The sequence below is a fragment of the Pimephales promelas genome, chromosome 8 (genome assembly GCF_988280905.1).
Source record: "Pimephales promelas chromosome 8, fPimPro1.hap1.1, whole genome shotgun sequence".
NCBI lineage: Eukaryota > Metazoa > Chordata > Actinopteri > Cypriniformes > Leuciscidae > Pimephales > Pimephales promelas.
The window spans coordinates 10,336,402-10,357,568 of NC_142776.1; the positions used below are offsets into that span (position 1 = coordinate 10,336,402).

Consider the following 21,167-nt stretch of genomic DNA (forward strand, 5'->3'; position numbering starts at 1 on the left):
TCAACAAGGTGCTGAAAGCATTCTTTAGAAATGTTGGCCCATATTGGTAGGATAGCATCTTGCAGTTGATGGAGATTTGTGGGATGCACATCCAGGGCACGAAGCTCCTGTTCCACCACATCCCAAAGATGCTCTATTGGGTTGAGATCTGGTGACTGTGGGGACTCTGGTGACTTAAGAAACCAATTTGAAATGATTCGAGTTTGTGACATGGTGCATTATCCTGCTGGAAGTAGCCATCAGAGGATGGGTACATGGTGGCTATAAAGGAATGGACATGGTCAGAAACATCCCCCACACCATTACACCACCACCAGCAGCCTGCACAGTGGTAATAAGGCATGATGGATCCATGTTCTCATTCGGTTTACGCCAAATTCTGACTTTACCATCTGAATGTCTCAACAGAAATTGAGACTCATCCGACCAGGCAACATTTTTCCAGTGTTCTTCTGTCCAATTTTGCTGAGCTCTTGTAAATTGTAGCCTCTTTTTCCTATTTGTAGTGGAGATGAGTGGTACCAGGTGGGCTCTTCTGCTGTAGTAGCCCATCTCAAGGTTGTGCGCGTTGTGGCTTCACGAATGCTTTGCTGCATACATTTGTTGTAACGAGTGGTTATTTCAGTCAAAGTTGCTCTTCTATCAACCCGGTCTCATCCCAAGACGTCATATAACTGACGTTTTGGGACGTCTTTTGACCATACGTCAATATTCGCCTTTTTAGGGCCCCCTTAAACGTCGGTAAATGAGGTTATGGGATCCTAACTCTACCCCAGACCTAAACCTAACCCGTCACCTAACTGACGTTAAAGGTAAAGCGTCAGTTGTATGACGGCCCGGGATCGCCATCTACCGACGTTTAAGGGGGCCCTAAAAAGGCGGATATTGACGTATGGTCAAAAGACGTCCCAAGACGTCAGTTATGACTTTTTGGGATGAGACTGTGTTACTTCTATCAGCTTGAATCAGTCGGCCCATTCTCCTCTGACCTCTAGCATCAACAAGGCATTTTCACCCACAGGACTGCCGCATACTGGATGTTTTTCCCTTTTCACACCATTCTTTGTTAACCCTAGAAATGGTTGTGCATGAAAATCCCAGTAACTGAGCAGATTGTGAAATACTCAGACACTCAGCCTTGTTACCATCTGGCACCAACAACCATGTCACGCTCAAAATTGCTTAATTCACCTTTCTTTCCCATTCTGACATTCAGTTTGGAGTTCAGGAGATTGTCTTGACCAGGACCACACCCCTAAAATGCATTGAAGCAACTGCCATGTGATTGGTTGATTAGATAACTGCATTAATGAGAAATTGAACAGGTGTTCCTAATAATCCTTTAGGTGAGTGTACATTTTTAACTCACTTGTGGCATAACACTGTAATGGGCATTATGCACAGCTGCACTACTTCCTGAACTTCAGCCAGCTCCTTTGTTTCCTGAATTAATCAGTTTGTCCAATAATGGCAGACAGGAAACAAAGGAGTTGGCTGAAGTTCAGGAAGAAGTGCTCTGTGCATAAAGCCAACTGATACAATTAGTGTTGTCAAAAAACTCGGTACTTCGGTACCAAGTCGGTACAAAAAAAAAAAATGTTACGGTACCAGCTTTTCTAGGTACCGAGTACCAGGTTAATCCAGTTCTGTTCTAGACGCGATGTCTGAAACGTGCAGAGTTGCGTCCTCTTCATAACGCTGATATGGCTCTCTCTCTCTCTCTGAATCCACTTGTTGACACGAAAGGAGGAAAGAGCCACATATGGAAATATTTTGGATTAGGCTAATGTCACGTTGCCATAAGAGGCCGATTACATGCAAATTCGCAATTTCAAATATAGGCGTGATTCAAGCGCGCTCCTAATAAAAACTCGTTGGCGTTGCATAGCAACGACAGACGCCGCGTGAGAGCAAGCGCTTTGGAAAGAATAAGCACGCGCAAAAATGTAATTAAAAAACACACGCGTGAACGGCCTCTAAAGTGCTTTCGGGGTAGTTTTACGAGTACATGAGCACAGTAGTATCTACCCGACACCAGAGTACTATGGTATTAGTATTGTCATTTAATGTCAGTGCCAGTTCTAGGCGTATTCTTGCCTTTATAACTCAGCAGGTTTAAAAAGCCTTTTTAAAATTAAATATGAATGCAGTTTTAGATTAATAAAAGGACAGTCAAGTCAAATAAAACATGTTTTATGGTAATGCTACAAAGATACCATTCATAAACATTACTTAGTTATCAACACATTGAGTGAACAATATATTTTTACAACATTAATTAATGTTTGAAAATGTTATTTATTACAAACACCTGATTGTTCATGTTTGTTCACTTAATTCATTGTGCATTAAATAAATAATGGATTAAAACTTTACAAACAACTTTAAAAATGTGTTAGTGTATACTATTGTTTATTTTAGGTCATTTTATCTAATCTTTTTCTAAAGTGTTTATAATACAAATGTACAGTTTCCATACTTGTAACCGTGATAAACACTTAAATATATGTAAATTTAAACTAAGCTTTGGTACCGAAATTGGTACCGAGAACCGTGAATTTTAACTGGTATCGGTACCGAATACTGAAATTTTGGTACCGTGACAACACTAGATACAATATTTATTTGAAGTGCCAAGCTACTTCCAAAAGGGGATCTACTCTAATTTGATCGCTACCGTAGACATCAGTGTTTATATCTGAAATTAATAAACTTTTATCACAGTACTTATGTTATAATTCAAATACTTGTAATGGTTGAAAAGACGCTGTCTGTGAAGCTGTTTAATACCAGCCCATTCTCACCCCCAAGGCGTCACTTAACTGACGCCTTGGGAAGCATTTGGACATGCTTCAATATCTGACGCTTTAGGCGCCCTTTAGCGTCAGTTAGATGACGCCCTAGGATCGCGTGTACCCTACCCCCACCCCACACCTAAACCTAACCGCGTCCTCTAACTGACGCTTTCCTTTAGCGTCAGTTAGATGACGCCGTAGGATCGCGTCATGTAAGTGACGCTAAAGGGCGCCTAAAACGTCAAATATTGAAGCATGGTCAAAGGTGACGCCTTGGGGTGAGAATGCGTTGTTAATACCTACAGCCTACATAATAACAGCTTTCTTTGGGCCAGCGGCAGCGGCAACGAAGATTTGAATGTTCGCTGTGATTTTGTCAAAGGTTTAATAAACATGACTGAATGATTGCCATTTAAGAATGAGATCGCATTGGTGTTTGAATCGAGATTGCAATCTTTTAATGCTTAATCGTGCAGCTCTTTTACCTATCAACATGTGCATACCCTGAACACACAGCACATCTAATGCCTCTCTCTTCTCGTAGCCTTGAGATACATTACACAGATTGAGAAACCTCATGATTCCTCACTCAGTTTTTAATTCTTTAGGACTGCTACTTGATCTCAGTCAGCCCTCAAGTGTTGTCTGTCTGGCAGGCTGCTATTTTCGAACAGCAACCGTGTGTGCATGCATGAATGATCAAATGAATTTCTTGATCAAAATTATCCTTTGGGTGAGGTATTAATGTAAACCAAGCGGCAACATTCTAATCTGAAAAGTGAAGCCTACCTGGAAGTGCGAAACCTGCAATACATCTAAAATCCGCTAGAGGCCGGTCCCAAAATATAAATATCCATAGACCTCATGTTAAAATGTCCATTTTCACAGCATAAATTCATATTTTTACAGTTTGTTCCCATAGACTTTTATTGCATTTTTCGATAGGTTCCTAGTGCCTGACAACTGTGAGGGGGGTGAATTTTTTTCTAACTCATTAGTTTAGATCGTATTTAGATATAGAATGTATGACAAATAAGGGTGGTTAACTTTGATTGACAGCTGATAACGGGGTGCGACGAGTGGAATTTTACATCTCGGCCATGATCTGAGACAACACAGCACGCCACCTCTGTATCCTTTCTGAACATTTGTATTTTGTATTTCCCAAGATTTTCCAGTATGGCGCCGCCCATACCCCCCATAAACAGCCTCAAAACTGTTCTTCGGAAAGTCTATGGGTGACATCACAGACTCTTCTGGAAAATATCAGATCTGTGCAATGTAAATGCAGCATCTCTGCTACTGCTACTAAAAAAGAAGAAAAAGACAAAACCGCTTACTGATCTGTTTTTTTTTTTATTACTGACTGTTTACTTGGAAAAACTGAAACAGTGTGTTTATCTACTTGAGACATGTAAAAGTTTCATTTTTTCATTTAATATTTATTTAATGTAAGTATTTATTATAATATGAGTAATAATAATATACTTGTTGTAACTGTACACAGAAGTCACAGTTCATGTATCATGGTTTTGGGGTCCTGGTTTGGTATGAGTTCAGTACAACAGGAACAAGAAACAAATCCCCAATGCTAGTTTTCTTTTCAATTATTTTGAACAGACAGTAGTGCAAGTCAAAAAAATACACAGTGGTACAGTTTGTTCCACTTAGCCTACAAATAGCCTACTTCACCTTTCCACGAGGAGACAGCGAGTGAAGCGGCAGTGGACTTCAGTGGACTTCCACATGACAAATCTCATGGTCAAATGATTTTGTCTCATTATAACAGTGGAAAACAACTTTATATACTCCATAATTTATCGTCATTAGAGTAAGACATCGTTTGAAACTGTTACGTACACTTAAAATTGTGCTTTTTTTTAAATAAAGAAAACCACCGGACGCCGCTTTCTGCTTTCCCGGTTTACTTACCGTGAGGTAAGTGGTGCATGTTACAAAAATTTATCAAATTTATCGGCTACTAGCAAGCTCTTGCATGCTATCTGAAATCTGTTTTGGGACGAATACATGTACTGTTACACCCCTTTAATGTACTATAATATAGGATAAAGTATACAGTACGCCGTATATAGTATAGTTTAATATATATTTTTTTTCAGGAGAGATGCATTAATGGGATGCACAAAAGTGACAGTAAAGACTTGCATTGTTTCAAAAAAATATATTAGTATTTTTTTCACATCAGAATGATGTCATTCTATCAAATCACATTATACATTTTTCATCAGAAAAATCATGGTCGTCATGGTTTTTAACAAACATAAAACAATTTGCAGGACAACAATTTCAAACTGTGATAATAATAAGAATGTTTCTTGAGCACCCAATCAGTAAATTAGAATGATTTCTGAATGATCATGTGACACCAAAGACTGGAATAATGACTGCTGAAAATTCAACTTTGCCATCTCGGGAATAGATTACTTTTAAAAGTATATTAAGAACATTTTGTAGTACGTTTTAAGAATATTATCGTTTTTACTGTATTTTGATTTAAATAAATGCAGTCTTGGTGAGCTTGGGACTGGGAGACTTCTTTTTTAAAACAATTTTACAGACCCCAAACTTTGTTTCCATATTCAAGTTTTTATAGAGTGTTTATATTAGTTTTCTCTAATGTCAGAATAGTTGTTAAAGGGTTAGTTCACCCAAAAATGAAAATTAAGTCATTAATTACTCACCCCCATGCTGTACCAACCCCGTAAGACCTTCGTTCATCTTCGGAACACAAATAAAGATATTTTTGATTGAATCTGAGAGCTGGATCAGTCCTACATAGACTGCCTAAGGGACTGGCTCTTGACGGCCATAAAGTCATTAAAGAAAAGGTTTAAAGATTCCATGTGCCTAAAGCGGCTCAATTATAAGTTTATCAAGCGACGAGACTACTTTTTGTGCAAAAAAAACAACAAAAATAACGACTTTATTCCACTATTCCATTACTTCCTTATGGGCGCATGCGCGAGAACTGAGACGAGGACGTTCTCATTCGTCTACTTCTTGTTACCGGCTGCTCACCGCTTAGGAGTTTTACCGCCCCCTACCGTATAAGATGATGTGCTGATATAGCTGGAAGCGCAAAACTTTCTGTTTACAAGCAGAGGAAGATGTGCGCTGTACATACGCTTTTCAATTAGCGTATTTTCCGCACTATAAGGTGCACTTAAAAGCCTTTAATCTTCTCAAAAAACGACAGTGTTCCTTATAATCCGGAGCGCCTTATATGGATCATCATTTTATACGGTAGGTGGCGGTAAAACTCCTAAGCGGTGAGCAGCCGGTAACAAGAAGTAGATGAATGAGAACGTCCTCGTCTCGGTTCTCGCGCATGCGCCCATAAGGAAGTAATGGATAAGTGGAATAAAGTCGTTATTTATGTTTTTTTCGCTTATAAACTTATAATTGAGCCGCTGTAGGCACATGGAATATTTAAACCTTTTCTTTAATGACTTTAAAATGTCAAGAGCCAGTCCCTTAGACAGTCTATGTAGGACTAATCTAGCTCTCAGATTCAATCAAAAATATCTTTATTTGTGTTCCGAAGATGAACGAAGGTCTTACGGGGTTGGAACAGCATGGGGTTGAGTAATTAATGACTTAATTTTCATTTTTGGGTGAACTAACCCTTTAAAGTATGTGTATGGTATATGTGACCCATAGTTCTAGTCTTAGTCCTTCTCTACATCCTGTCATAAAAGGATAAAAAAACTGAGAGCATTAAATCGACTTGCGTTTATCATAAATGTGAGCTGATTTAATGCTGTCAATCTCTTTATGGTAATGAAGAAGACTGACACTAAGAGCTGGATTAGTGTGTTATTAGGATGTTTTGTGTTTTTGTGATGTACTGGGATCTGAGTGCATTGCATCGGAAAAGCTTCTTTCTGTGCCTGTATCAGTCTCTCTCTCTCTCTCTCTCTCTCTCTCTCTCTCTCTCTCTCTCTCTCTCTCTCTCTCTCTCTCTCTCAAAGCAGAATTTGGCGGCTATTCAATACATGCTATACATGGTAATTTACTAAGCAAATGGATGAGGACAGTGAAACTGTTGTTGCTCAGTCTTGTATCTTCTGAATCCATCTTTTAATGTGTTTTCACATTATAATTCACAGTTTAATGCAAAGCGCTTTTTGTGTTCAGCAGTTAATCTATAAAGACATTTAAAAAGGAGGTATTTAGAGGTGAATGAGATGGCCCATGGTCCTTTGTTGGAGAGCTGCTTTGATTCCTGAAAATGTGAGACTGGCGCACGCTTCTGTTGGCAGAAGTTCAAGTGCTCTTGAGTTGTTCGTCTGATTGCATCTTCCAGCTGTCGCTTTGAGAGACATCTGCTGAAAACTAGCAAAACCAAAGCTCCCATAGCATCTCCAGATCTGCTCTTGGATACATTAGGAAAATACTTACATGATGGTACAGGGAGGCAACCCAAAAATATTCAACTGGAATAGCAAATGGTTTTGGATGGCCAAAATCAATGATCAAAACTGTGGCATTTAATTGGTGCTTTTCCTGTGGTTCTTTTTGACTCTGTCAGAGTGTATTTTGTGAACACAACGTGGTTACAGGTTAATGCTATGGCTGGGTTGACTATAATTTTTTTTTTTTTATCAATCTTCATTTTGATGAACCGATAGCACTGTCAATATCAGTCTTTCACTGATGTATTCAGTGAAAGACTGATATTTTCACTATATTTTATTCTATATATATATTTATATACTTTGTATTTCACAATATTTTCATATATATATACAAACCGAATTCCATAAAAGTTGGGACACTGTACAAATTGTGAATAAAAACAGAATGCAATGATGTGGAAGTTTCAAATTTCAATATTTATATTTCAAAATACAATATTTAGAATACAACATAGATGACATATCAAATGTTTAAACTGAGAAAATGCATAATTTTAAGGGAAAAATAAGTTGATTTTAAATTTCATGGCATCAACACATCTCAAAAAAGTTGGGACAAGGCCATTTTTACCACTGTGTGGCATCCCCTCTTCTTTTAATAACAGTCTGCAAACGTCTGGGGACTGAGGAGACAAGTTGCTCAAGTTTAGGAATAGGAATGTTGTCCCATTCTTGTCTAATAAAGGCTTCTAGCTGCTCAACTGTCTTAGGTCTTCTTTGTTGCATCTTCCTCTTTATGATGCGCCAAATGTTTTCTATGGGTGAAAGATCTGGACTGTAGGCTGGCCATTTCAGTACCCGGATCCTTCTTCTACGCAGCCATGATGTTGTAATTGATGCAGTATGTGGTTTGGCATTGTCTTGTTGGAAAATACAAGGTCTTCCCTGAAAGAGACGATGTCTGGATGGGAGCATATGTTGTTCTAGAACTTGGATATACCTTTCAGCATTGATGGTGCCTTTCCAGATGTGTAAGCTGCCCATGCCACACGCACTCATGCAACCCCATACCATCAGAGATGCAGGCTTCTGAACTGAGCGCTGATAACAACTTGGGTTGTCCTTGTCCTCTTTAGTCCGGATGACATGGCGTCCCAGTTTTCCAAAAAGAACTTCAAATTTTGATTCGTCTGACCACAGAACAGTTTTCCACTTTGCTAGAGTCCACTTTAAATGAGCCTTGGCCCAGAGAAAACGCCTGCGCTTCTGGTTCCCGTTTAGATATGGCTTCTTTTTTGACCTATAGAGCTTTAGCCGGCAACGGTGAATGGCACGATGGATTGTGTTCACTGACAATGTTTTCTGGAAGTATTCTTGAGCCCATGTTGCGATTTCCATTACAGTAGCATTCCTGTGTGTGATGCAGTGCCGTCTAAGGGCCCGAAGATCACGGGCATTCAGTATGGTTTTCCGGCCTTGACCCTTATGCACAGAGATTGTTCCAGATTCTCTGAATCTTTGGATGATATTATGCACTGTAGATGATGATAACTTCAAACTCTTTGCAATTTTTCTCTGAGAAACTCCTTCCTTTCTTGACTTCTGAGAGACACTGCCACTCTGAGAGGCTCTTTTTATACCCATTCATGTTGCCAATTGACCTAATAAGTTGCAAATTGGTCCTCCAGCTGTTCCTTATATGTACATTTAACTTTTCTGGCCTCTTATTGCTACCTGTCCCAACTTTTTTGGAATTTGTAGCTCTCATGAAATCCAAAAGGAGCCAATATTTGGCATGGCAATTCAAAATGTCTCACTTTCAACATTTGATATGTCATCTATGTTGTATTCTAAATATAATATTGAAATTTGAAACTTCCACATCATTGCATTCTGTTTTTATTCACAATTTGTACAGTGTCCCAACTTTTATGAAATTGGGTTTGTGTATATATATATATATATATATATATATTATTTTTTTTTCTATTATGTTCAATGGGGGGACATTTTGTAATAATTATTGCATTAATACTAATTATAATTTTTTATTTTTTTTATTTTCTGAAAACACCAAAAAAAGAAAAGAAAAAAATATTATAAAAAACGAGTAAAAAAAATCATGATTTTTTATTATTATTTTTTTAAAATATGAATCCCGCCCTTTGGGTCCATTTGGACCCGAACACCCCGAGTGCGACTCTGAAAAGAACAACCCCAGAGGGTTAAATGTTGTTGCAATGAATAAATGCATTTCTCTGTGCTTTTTTTTTTTTTTTTTTGCTCATCTTCTCTAACTTATATAGGCTAGTATCGACAGTACTGTATATGGTAAATGACGTAGTGTTCGACAAACTGTCTCACTTCTGTTTTTTATTTCGAGACGATTTTATATATTAGCAGCTGATATATTAGCTACCCGTCTTGTGCAGAAAATAAAGCAGTCTAAAAATGATAAAGCATAATGCGAGGTGTGTGTTTGAGACATCTGTGATGGGTCGCATCAAGCATAAAAATGTGCATTGAGTGGTAGATGCTGTCCATGGCTGTTAAAACAGAAAACACTTACAGAAAACATGACCAATGCATTTACCTACTGAATAATCCCTATATGTTTCTGAAGCATGTGTGTAATTTATGTTTTTTGACTTTGACATGCAAACTGATTTAAAATGAATGCTAAAAACAGTAGGTATGTATTAACATAATTTGAAGTCATGTGCTTATTTTTAAAGTAGTCCTGCTCTTCCTAGTCAGTCCTTAAAGTGCTGTCATTTAGTGGAAATGGAGATTGATTTTTATTCCCTCCACTTTAATAATGTGTATGCTTTTAGAAAGTGGATTTTGGATCCATAATCATGTTGCATAACCAGATTATGATTTTAGACAATTTAACAGTATGAGCTTAGCACCATGGGTAAGTAACAGGGATATAACGCTGCATTGTAAGCAAGAAGTGTCCTCCGTTTACCCAGACCCCAGTTTGACAGGTGAGAGAGAAAAAAAAGTTTTCCACTCTGCGAGGGCAGGTTTCTCTTTCAACACCACACAAGGAATGGAAAGATCTAGGAGACGACATGCTTGTTTATCGAAGAGGAGATTTTATCCCTCGCTGTTTAAAATTCTGGCTGTCAGGCAGTCATTGTAATTGTATCAAACCGGTGTTGACACACATGACAGCTTTATCTGTGTGTTGACAGGTTTCCTTACTCCACTGGGAATAGGATAGAGTGGAACGTAAAGATCTCGCAGTGGTTTTGGAAGGTGACTGCTGTGCTTGTTAGCTCTTAAACTTCTAAAGTAGCAGTTTATTATCATACCTGAGGTTTGCTGTCTTTTGTAAGCTGTCATTTTATCTGCGAATAATAGTTAACAAGACCTGCAATTTGTGCCGATTCGGTCGGCCCACGCTTATATTTTGTCATTTTAATCTGGCGTTTTGGATGAGATAGCCTGCTGTCACATAAGGCAGGCAGGGGGCTGTTTAATGATGAAGTGGCTAGTGTTTGTGCACAGTAACATGAAGTGTCCACTGTTTGTTGCTCAGCCTGCATCTGTGTTTGTGTGTGGCAGCTGTCAGAGTAATTGGACAACAACGTATTGAGTGTGTCCCAAGAGCAGGAAGCAGCACTGTCACACAGTGCCATCATGGGTCCTATAAAGCCTTTTTCACTGACACACTCTCTCACATACACGTACGAGGAATTCTGAGGGAATGCCACTGTCCTTGTTTTTAAAGAAATAACTTGTCAAGGAAGCACAGGTTTGTCATTGAAAGGGGAAGTTTGGGCCAATAGGCTATAGTTTAAGGGATAGTACACCCAAAAATTTTAATTAGCCCATGATTTACTCGCCCTCAAGCCATCTTAGGTGTAAATGACATTCATCTTTCAGAAGTACACAATCAGAGTTATATTAAAAATGTTACAAATATATTAATTTAATATATAAAAAATATTCATCCATGATATAAGTGCTCCACACGAACCTAGGGGGTTAATAAAGGCCTTCTGAAGTGAAGCGATGCATTCGTGTAAAGCCCCTTTCACACAGAGATTCCGGAAAATACACAGATAATGTGACCTAGCATTTGTCCCGGGATTGTTTGATTTTGGTTCATTCACACTGCCAGTGATTTGCTGGGATCTGTGAGTGCGTTCACACACAACCCGTAAAGATCCCGGAAAGACACATTACGTGAGGATGAGACGTGTAAGCACGTGTCGAAAACATGTACGGGTGCATACCGTTCCACAAAGCTGGTGAACGATCTCAGCTTCAGCGCGGATAGGGAGGAGCTCCTGATCTCTGCTTCGTTCCAGTTTGCAGACATTTGTTCGTAGTTTCTTTGTTGGTGACGAACACAAAATTTCTTCTAAGAGCAACAGAGTCGCGCGATGGCACAAGCGTCATCACTATGACACACCCCTTACGGCATTGGTCCTGGCTTTTGTTCACACAGCGCGCATTCCGGGACTGATTCCGGCAATGTCACTAGGTCCCCAACCCGGCATCGATGCCGGTATCAATCCCGGGTCGTGTTTGCGTTCACACAGAAGGCATTCTGGAAATTTCCCGGGATCAACGCGCTGTGTGAAAGGGGCTTAAGAAAAATATCCACATTTAAAACTATATCGACTAAAATAGCTTCTGGTCGAAGGCCGTGCAAATCGTTTTATGATGTAAGAGTGACCCTTGACCTGACGCACAATGTCATGATGAAAGTGGGAGAACAGAGGATTGAGCAAAACTAAACACCATTCATATATTATAGAAGTCTTAAACTTACATTTTTAAAGAGAAATGTGGGAGGAGCTTGGGTTCGTTGCCCAGCCCTGTTTGTCTGAACCGCGAGAGGCGTCAAAGCTTACACTACTCACACATCCTACGTCATACATCGCGTCAAGTTACTCTTTTGACGTAAGTCGACTTGCGTAGGCCATCTTCCGGAAGCTTGTTATTTTAGTCGATAAAGTTTTAAATATGGATATTTTTCTTACACGAAGGCATCGGTTCGCTCCAAAAGACCTTTATTAACCCCTGGAGCCATGTGGAGCACTTTTATCATGGATAGATGCACTGTGATGGACTTCAAAACAGAAACCAGTCATTCACTGCCATTATAAAGCCATTTAAAGACATTTATATATATAGCCTACACATAGTATGGCTTGAGGGTGAGTAAATCATGGGGGAATTTTCATTTTTGGGTGAACTATCCCTTTAAGTAATTAACCCCGATTTGCTACTTGATAATCAGTGCCAGGTGGTGTTGAAGAGAGGTGCATACTTATTCAAGAGAGCATTTTGATTGGTAAAAAATGTTTAATGCAAGATATTAAATAAAATATGCATGCTTATTTTTTTTTTTATAAAAACGCTTGTTTCTCTTCCCGTGCATTAAGCAGGCATATTTGAGCTTCCATTTAACACATTTGATGTGCTCTATGTATGTGCGTTCATTAATGTTTTGTATGTAAATAAAAAACAAAATTAAAAACTGTTCTTCACATAGATAAGGTGTTTCTTCAGAAGATTTAACTACATTTATGGATTATTTTGAACATTTTTACTATATCTTTATGTACTTCTTGAATATTGATTATATTGATCATGTTGACTTTCATGTTGAGAATATTAAAAATATCTACAAAAGTCGTTGGAACATCGTGATTTTTTGATAATGCTTTAAAACTATATTTCCTGTTCTTTTGTTTTCTCTTTCTTTTTCTTAGTTATGTTGCTAGGTATTATCAATTATTATATTTGTTTTGATTTGTGGGATTTGTTTAATTAATTCCTTAGTTTCCGAATTTCTAGTATTCTGAAATGATTATTCACTTATTTTCTTTCAATATTTCTCTTTTTTTCTTTCCTTTTTCTATCTGCTTAATAATTTACTGTGTTTAAGATAGTTAGGTGAAAAGGGGAGGCTTTTGTGCAAGAGAGAGAGAGACTCAAGCTTTACCTCCAGGCTAGCAGGGCTCTTGATCTGTCCCATCACTCCTGCAGTCGCTGCTCAGTGTGGGATAGCCTGTACAGAGCAGAGCTGCACGCTAGTTCCCAAAATCTGCCTGGCTGGTCATGAATCCAGGACACTCTCCTTTAGTCTATTCAAATTAATTTGGCTGAATTCTAATTTCCTCTTTTATTTATATTTCAGAGGGACTCCATGAAAGATGTCAGAGGAGGCGATTGTTATTGCCAAGTGGGACTATACGGCACAACAAGACCAGGAACTTGACATTAGGAAAAATGAGCGCTTGTGGCTTCTCGATGACTCAAAAACGTGGTGGCGAGTGCGAAATGCATCCAACAGAACTGGCTTTGTTCCTTCCAATTACGTTGAACGCAAGAACAGTCTGAAGAAAGGTTCTCTGGTGAAAAATCTCAAAGATACACTTGGTAAGAGACTTGTTTATTTAGACTTATTTATTTATTTGTAATATCCTGACTCAATGGCAAATAAGAGTGTCTGATTTAAAGCACATGCTTAGAAATAGTGTGTATTAATAGGGCTGTGAAATATAATCATTTTTACAAAATAAATTAAATAGGCCTATAATACTAATCTGCTGTGTTATTGGAAATAAAGTAGTCTGCTTTCATTATATATTAATGAAGAAGTTGTGCGTGTCTTTAGGAAGCAAAGCACTTGCGTCTGTTTTTTTTTTTTTTTTTTTTTTTTTTTTTAAAGAACATGCATGAATGTAAAAAATAAAGTGTTGGAGGTTCCCTGTGAGGCAAGTGAAGATGCACACCGCTAGTATTCTTGTAATAAGTAATTATTAATGCCTTTATTTTATTACATTGATCAAAAGTGACAGAAAAGACATTTAAAATGTTGCAAAAAAATCTAATTCAAACAAAACTCTGTTCTTATGAACTTTCTATTCCTCAAAGAATTCTGAAAGTATCACTGTTCGGACTATTTTCAACATTAATAATAATAAGAAATGTTATCTGAGCAAAAAATCATCATATTAGAATGATTTATGAAGGATCATGTGGCACTGAAAACTGGAGTAATGATGCTGAAAATTCAGCTTTGCCATCACATGAATAAATTACATTTTACATTTTAAAAATGTATTAAAATAGAAAACATTCATTTTAAATCGTAATATTTCTCAAAATTAGCTTTGAATGGTTGTATATTTTTCCGGGTAACAACTATTTTTTACAAGTATCATGAATTATTAATATTATTATCATCATAAATATAACATAACCTTTTTATTTGATATTTTATTTAAATCATTAGATTTTTTCATGAGGTTCTGCAGGGGTCCTCTCTATGATATAATTTCCTTTGTTTTTGCATTTTGGTTTGTTTTCAAACAGTGTTTTATTTTTCTTAGAAATACCACCACTGTTTAATTAATGTTTTCTTTTCAATGTTTTTGTTTTTAATGAGACTCTTTTTCTTCATGATGATAGTTCTGTCTCACTGATATTTCTGAATTATTGCCAATTTTCATGTGAGAAATTCAAAACCTTCAGAGATGCAGAAATAAAACCTTCAACATCAAGGGTGTGTAAGCAGGAAGCAGTAATTTAAAGGCTTTTGTTGTAAAACCTAATTAGTTTCCCATCTGTTTATCACACAGGGAAGAGTGAGGTGAACCGATCGATCAGCTGTGTCTTGGCACTTATGTGTGAGTTTAGAGGAGTCAGACTCAATTTTCCTGCCTGTGAAGTGGCCTAATGTGACCCAATTTCCAGCACTGATCATACAGTGTTAACTTTGTTTTGACCTCTGGGTTTAATGGGTCTGATAGTGGCATCAATGTGGTTATGCAGTTATTTGCAGAATCATGTGTTGATATCGGGGAGGTGCCAAGCACTGTCATAGAAACCTCGCCTTTGATGCTTTGTTTCTCACAGTGGTTTCGTTTTTATTGTGTTGTTGTTGTTGTTGTTATTGTGGTGAAGAGTCTAATTGTCACTCAGTGTTGGGCACAGTGTTGTGTTGTGGCTTAGTTATTTCCATTGTGTTGTGGCTTAATTTCATTGTATTGTGAACTTACCGGTATGTTTGCTTTTTAAATTTCTTTGTGTTGTGCACTACTGGGCCACCGTAGGATCATGATTTTAACAAAAATATTAAGCAGCAAAAATTGATAAAAAAAAAAAGAAAAAAAAAATGATTGACCATATATTTGAGTAGAAAATAGTTATTTTAAATTTTATCAATATTTAACATTGTTTACTGTATTTTGATTAAATAAATGTGCATAAAGACTTATAGATATTAGAAAATACTTGTTACCAAAGTTTTTACTAATAGCGTTGTGTACATGCATGAAGAATTCAGGCAGGCAGGCAGATTTAGCAGCCATCAAGATATCTACACATAGAAAGAGATGCTTGTTGAGTGCAAAATCATCACTTTCGGCGACAGACAGAGCAATTAAGGACATCCTCCACTTCATTTTGCTTTCCTGCTGACATCTATTTCTAAGATTTCCACACACACACACAAACTGCACCACCTCTTTCTTGTCAGGGTAAATGGGCCCCAGCTTTCTAGCCCTTTGACCTTAACCGCTCTAGAGCATCCTTTTCTCCCCTCCCTCACTTGCCTTATGAAGTTTGTTACATGCTACTCTTAATTACTGACACATGGATCTCTGCATGGAGTCCAAAACAGGAAATGGGAGGATGGAGGGCAATAACCTTTTGCAGTGAGACTATGCAGGCTGTGTTACTGTTTCTTGTATATTAAAGATCATTATTAAATAGCTGTTCTCTTACGAGAGTTTCTCTCGTACTGCGTAATATCTTACGCTAGGGAAAAACCTCTTTTCCACGAGATATTGAAGCCAAAAATTATCCTTGATTTTGAATTAATGTAAAATGCGTTGCGGCAGCATGCAGTCATAGGCAAGGCGGCTCCTATGGCAACTGCAGCAGCCTATCGAGAGAGGCCCTTGGTGACGTCAGATCCATTGGGGGCGCTTCATGCCCACTACGTCTCCTCCCGCCAAAGCATGGCCTGGGCCTATAAATATAGCTAGATGGGCTGATATAGTTTGATTTTTCATCTCTTCAGCGAAGCTCACGCATCGCTGAATCCGGAGTGAAGAAGCCGCCGTCGTCGGAGAAAAGCTTTCTGCGGGACGAGCCTTTACATCTGAAGCCTTCATTCGCCGTACCTGCTATGCTTTCCGGTGTTTATATCCTTTTACTCTGCTGAGTGTGTGTTCGCCGCTGCGACTCGCACTCAGCGATGGCGATCCTTCCTGCCTGGGTAAGGTTCATGCAGCTCTCGGGTTCACTGACGACAGCTGCCGTCATTGCGAGCTATTGCCATGGTAACTCTGAGGACTCGCCTGGCTTTTTTTTTTTTTTCAGAGTCTGCACTCCTACCCACTATAGTGCCACGTCGCAAAAAGCGCCGTACTCAGCGGGCTTCACCATCTTCACTCGAGTCGACGACGGACAATGGCCGCTCTATCCTGGCGTCGGACAGTGAGGATCACATAAACAGTGTAATTTCTGGTATTCTGGCCACAGCCGATGGTGTTATGAGTGTAAAAAAAATGCTCACAACAACAAAACAGCCTGCCATAGTACAGGGCTCACATAAATAAAATCGTCTCATGTCAATTGTGCATTAAATGTAGTGAATGTGCCCACAAACACACTGCATGTCCCACTGTTTTTGTCAGCTCAGGCCGGCAGTTTTTTCAGTGCAGTAAATGTGCCCACAGTCCTGTGTCCACATTCCCTCACAGACATGTTAAGCACCCCACGGTGCTCACCCCGCTTGCTCTTCTCAGCAAACTGCTATAAGGGAATCGAGCGCCGCGATTGGAGCGCCCCCCGTCTGGTTCTTGGGCTTGGTCTAGCGGGATTACCTTGCAAGATATCTGTATGGTGGTAGGCCTGGCCTCCCCATCTAGATTTATAAGGTTTTATAACCTAGAGGTTTCTGTCTTACAGGCTAATGTATTTTCCGTCTAAAATCAGTATAGTCTGCCCCCTTGCTTCGGCTCAGAATACTACAACTGCTTGAGCACCGCTCTCTGATCGATAAAATTACTCCATGTGCAAAAGTAAGACCCATACTGTTGCACAGTTTTCCGAGCATTTTCACCCTGACTGTGTGGAACACTGTTAATGTGATTAACTTATTGGGAATGATGCTTCTAGCCTCTCTTTTTAGATTCTTCTCAGATAGAGAGTCCCTGGTGATTATGCTCTATATGAGCCCCGGGCACCTGCCCTTGAGACTTTGAGTTGGATCCCAGCACGCACTGCGTTTTACACTGCGTTCCTCTACCGCAAGATATTACGTAATACGAGATAACCTCTCGTAAGAGAATGACACGCTCTGGTTTCGCTTCGGCGATGAAAAAACAGATTATATCAGCCCATCGAGCTATATTTATAGGCCCAGGCCATGCCCGCTTTTGGCAGGTTTCATAGTCAAGCCCCCATTGGATGCTCCCATTAAATCTAAAAAACTAATTTAAATAGTTTTTAGAGATTTTCATGAAGCTTACTGTAGCACAGTAGAGTTTGTGTGGTATAGTGGTGAAAGATCTGGGTTGGTTCAAACCCACACGATGTGAACACTGAGCAAGATATAGTACCTAATCCCAGATAAAGGGATTACACCAAAAACACACCAAACTGTTCACACCAAAAACAATAACTATAATGATATTAGCGTCCACTCCACTCCATCGGACGGTAAAGTTCTGTTTATTTTATGTCGTCAGCCTCATCAAATGCTTGAACTCGAGTAGATTTTGATTGGCTGTCAATATTTTTATCATTCATCAGATCCAAAATTCATAATCATGTTTTTCTGGAGGGACTGAAAGGTGACGTTCTTAATAATAAATTCTATATGGAATAGCAATTGGCATTTTACAGCACCCTAGTGGCAATTTTGGGAACATGCCATGATAGCTTACAGTAACCTATTTTTGTGAAATCATACTCAAACAAATACTGCAGGACTTGGGACTTTTCAGACCAAGAATAAAGATATTTTAATTTAATATTTACAATATTTCAGTTAAACTACATTTGAACAATGACTTTTGTCTTACTTCTTAACAGTTGGACCAAAAAAATTCAATGAGTTTTCACATCTAGCTACATCTAATTACATCTAGCCTTTAGTAATTTTATTCAACAGACATTTTATAAAATGTACGTGGTGGGTATTGGACATTTATATTATTATTATATAACTTTGACATTAGATGTTGTATTTTCATTGAATTTTGGTCACCCGATGTCGCAACCGATATTTAACCAGATATCAACGTCTTATGATGACGTTGTGTGCCTGCTCTCATTTAACAGACACCATAGGTCTTACTGCGTTAAAGTAGGTTAAATCATAACAAGGAAACTTTATGTATGATTCATGTCATCACGACACACTGTAACAGTGTGTTTGAAAAAATGATTTTTCAATTTTTTCTGGGGTGCATTAGACGGCCAAACAGCAAAGCGACTAAACAAACACGAAAATTCGTGAGATTTGAAGCTTATGGGAGACACACCCAATAGATGATTTGCGCTGTGATTGGCTGAATGTTAGTTTAGTCAAGTCTAAGTAACAAATGAGAGAGCACGGGCAGAAATAGTGGTGCTGGGTCAAAGAAAAATGCGGGGATGGAATCACCTGTTTCTAAAAGTGCGGGGGACTTTTACTTGCTACTGAAAGCGATTCAAAAGCTGTGTCATGATGAGCATACAGGCAGCCTCAAAGCTTGGCCTTGGGTGTCATGTTTTAAAAGCACATCCTCTTTCCCAGTCTATAAGCCTATCGATCCTCTGTGGACAGAGTGAGGACAGCTCTCTCACACAGGCTCTTTGTTCTTTCAATGTGCTTTGATAAATGTGCTCATCCGCTGTCTGTGAGGTGAGACTCTGACTCAGAGACTGTGTTTATGGGCTACATAAATGTGTGTGCCTGTGCCGGTGCATTGGTGTGTTTCACCCTCTGGCCTCATAATGTCATCTATGTCTGAGCTGAGGTCATTCAGTCAATGCTCTGCTCATGCATACGGCTCCTGCTTTCATCTCTGAACGCGATTTGCAGTTATCAAGGTTAACCTCCCCTCTCTGCTCATCCATTGTGACAAGGTTACCCTTTCTCTGACAGCCTTCATCTTTCTTTCTCTTCCTATTATTATTCTCTTTTCCTCAGTCTTTTCCAGGTCATATCTGTGTATAAAAGGTTTTCTATCAGTGAGGAAAGTCTGTGAGCTGAGACTTGGAAAGCGATGGAAAATCATCAGGATAGTGAAAACATCCATGTGGTTCCAAACATGTATGATTGACTTTCTTCTGCGAAAAACAAAAGGCAAAATTTTGAATAATGCTTGTGAAGCTCCTTTCCAATTCAATGGCAGCTGAAGGGGATGGACAATCTCTATAAAGTTTATCTCTGTAAAGCTGCTTTGAAACAATCTGCATTGTTAAAAGTGAGTGTTAATAAATGAGGATGACTTGACTTAACAAAAATAACAAAACATCTCTACAACTATTTAATAAACGTTGTACGTTTGATTCATGCAACATATTCTGAAGCTGTATGATAGCGTTATTTGTGGAACAGACCGAAATTGTTTGTAAAGTCAGTATGAAAATTATTATTAGAAAATCCTATTGTTGTTGTTGATACTTTTTTGATCCTTTATAGGAAATTACATAGTGTGTAGTGTACATTCAAATATGTCATGATGTGTTGTGGCAGGTTTGACCTTAATGATGTTTGGTCACAAGACAATAACCAATTAACCTTGCCGTTTGATTGACTTCAAACTGGTCTAACATATTGATGTCATATTCGAATGTTCGTTTAGATCAGTGGATCTCAACCAGTAGTCGGGGTGGCAGTGGCTCAGTGGTTCATGTAGGTTGTCTACAAACCAGAAGGTTGGTGTAAAGCTTCTGGTTCAGACGCTGTGTCGTATCATTACTAGGGGTGTAACGGTACACGTATTCGTATTGAACCGTTTCGGTTCGAAGCTTCCGGTTCGGTACGCATACAAACCGAACGATTGCTTGGACCATTTTTCCTGCCGGCAAAATTCGTGCTGACGCGGCCAACACAACGTTGCGCAACATCAAATGGCAAGCGTAATGAATGCAGAACGAAACTGCGCTATAAATGTGCTTCACGGATCGTTTATCAGTTCGGACCAGCAACATCTGTGCAGCGCGAGCCGATCTCGACCAAGCGACACTGTTACCACACCGCGCTAAGAGATCCGGTAAAGAAAACATTTGAATTCGCCACTGAGGTAATAATAACATCGCTGCGAGATCTAGTGAGATGCATTCACATTTCTCCGTTATTAACCGCAGATCTCTATTAGATCAAACAGCGCTGTCATGGAAACCAGGAGAAACATTGTGCCGTGAATGAACTTTACGTCCACAGACCAGCAACATTCACCATGGATTTAATATAGTAACACTAACTGGAACCAGTTTGGCTGGAATGGTGAAATGCTTTCAAGTACTTCACACATCTTTTACCAGCACTTCAAAATTCAAATATTATATAAATAAATATATATTTAAATGTTATTTTTAATGTGATGACCAAAACATTATTTGTTCACCCTTCAAAGATGACCCCCATTTATAAACCTGAAAGTTTCAAGATCTAGGAAAACTCACACTTATTTAAAAATATTTTTTCTTTAAACAAATAGGAAATTTCTCTGGCATTTCTTTCTTTTTGCTGTATCGAAAACGTACCGAACCGTGACTTTAAAACCGAGGTACGTACCGAACCGTGATTTTTGTGTACCGTTACACCCCTAATCATTACGCCTGCTGCACTCATGGTACGGCAGTAAAGTTTCTTGATTATTACGCAGGAATGAGGGTATGGTTCCTAGCCATATCAGCCTAGAAAATCGCAACTTTACATTTCTGTCGGTCTTAGTGCACGATGTTACTACAGAAGTGTCAAGTTTTAAATAGGAAAAATATTGAAACTCTTTGGTTA

At 38.7% G+C, this 21,167-nt stretch overlaps 1 protein-coding gene across 1 annotated transcript in view; it reads left to right on the plus strand.

Moving 5' to 3' along the window:
• Positions 1 to 21,167, plus strand: part of nck2b (NCK adaptor protein 2b) — a 52,930-nt gene that overhangs the window by 22,617 nt on the left and 9,146 nt on the right. The window contains exon 2 of the mRNA XM_039667993.2: positions 13,338 to 13,579. Within this exon, the coding sequence (XP_039523927.2) occupies positions 13,354 to 13,579 (226 nt within the window). The 5' untranslated portion in view covers positions 13,338 to 13,353. The remainder of the gene's footprint in view (positions 1 to 13,337; positions 13,580 to 21,167) is intronic.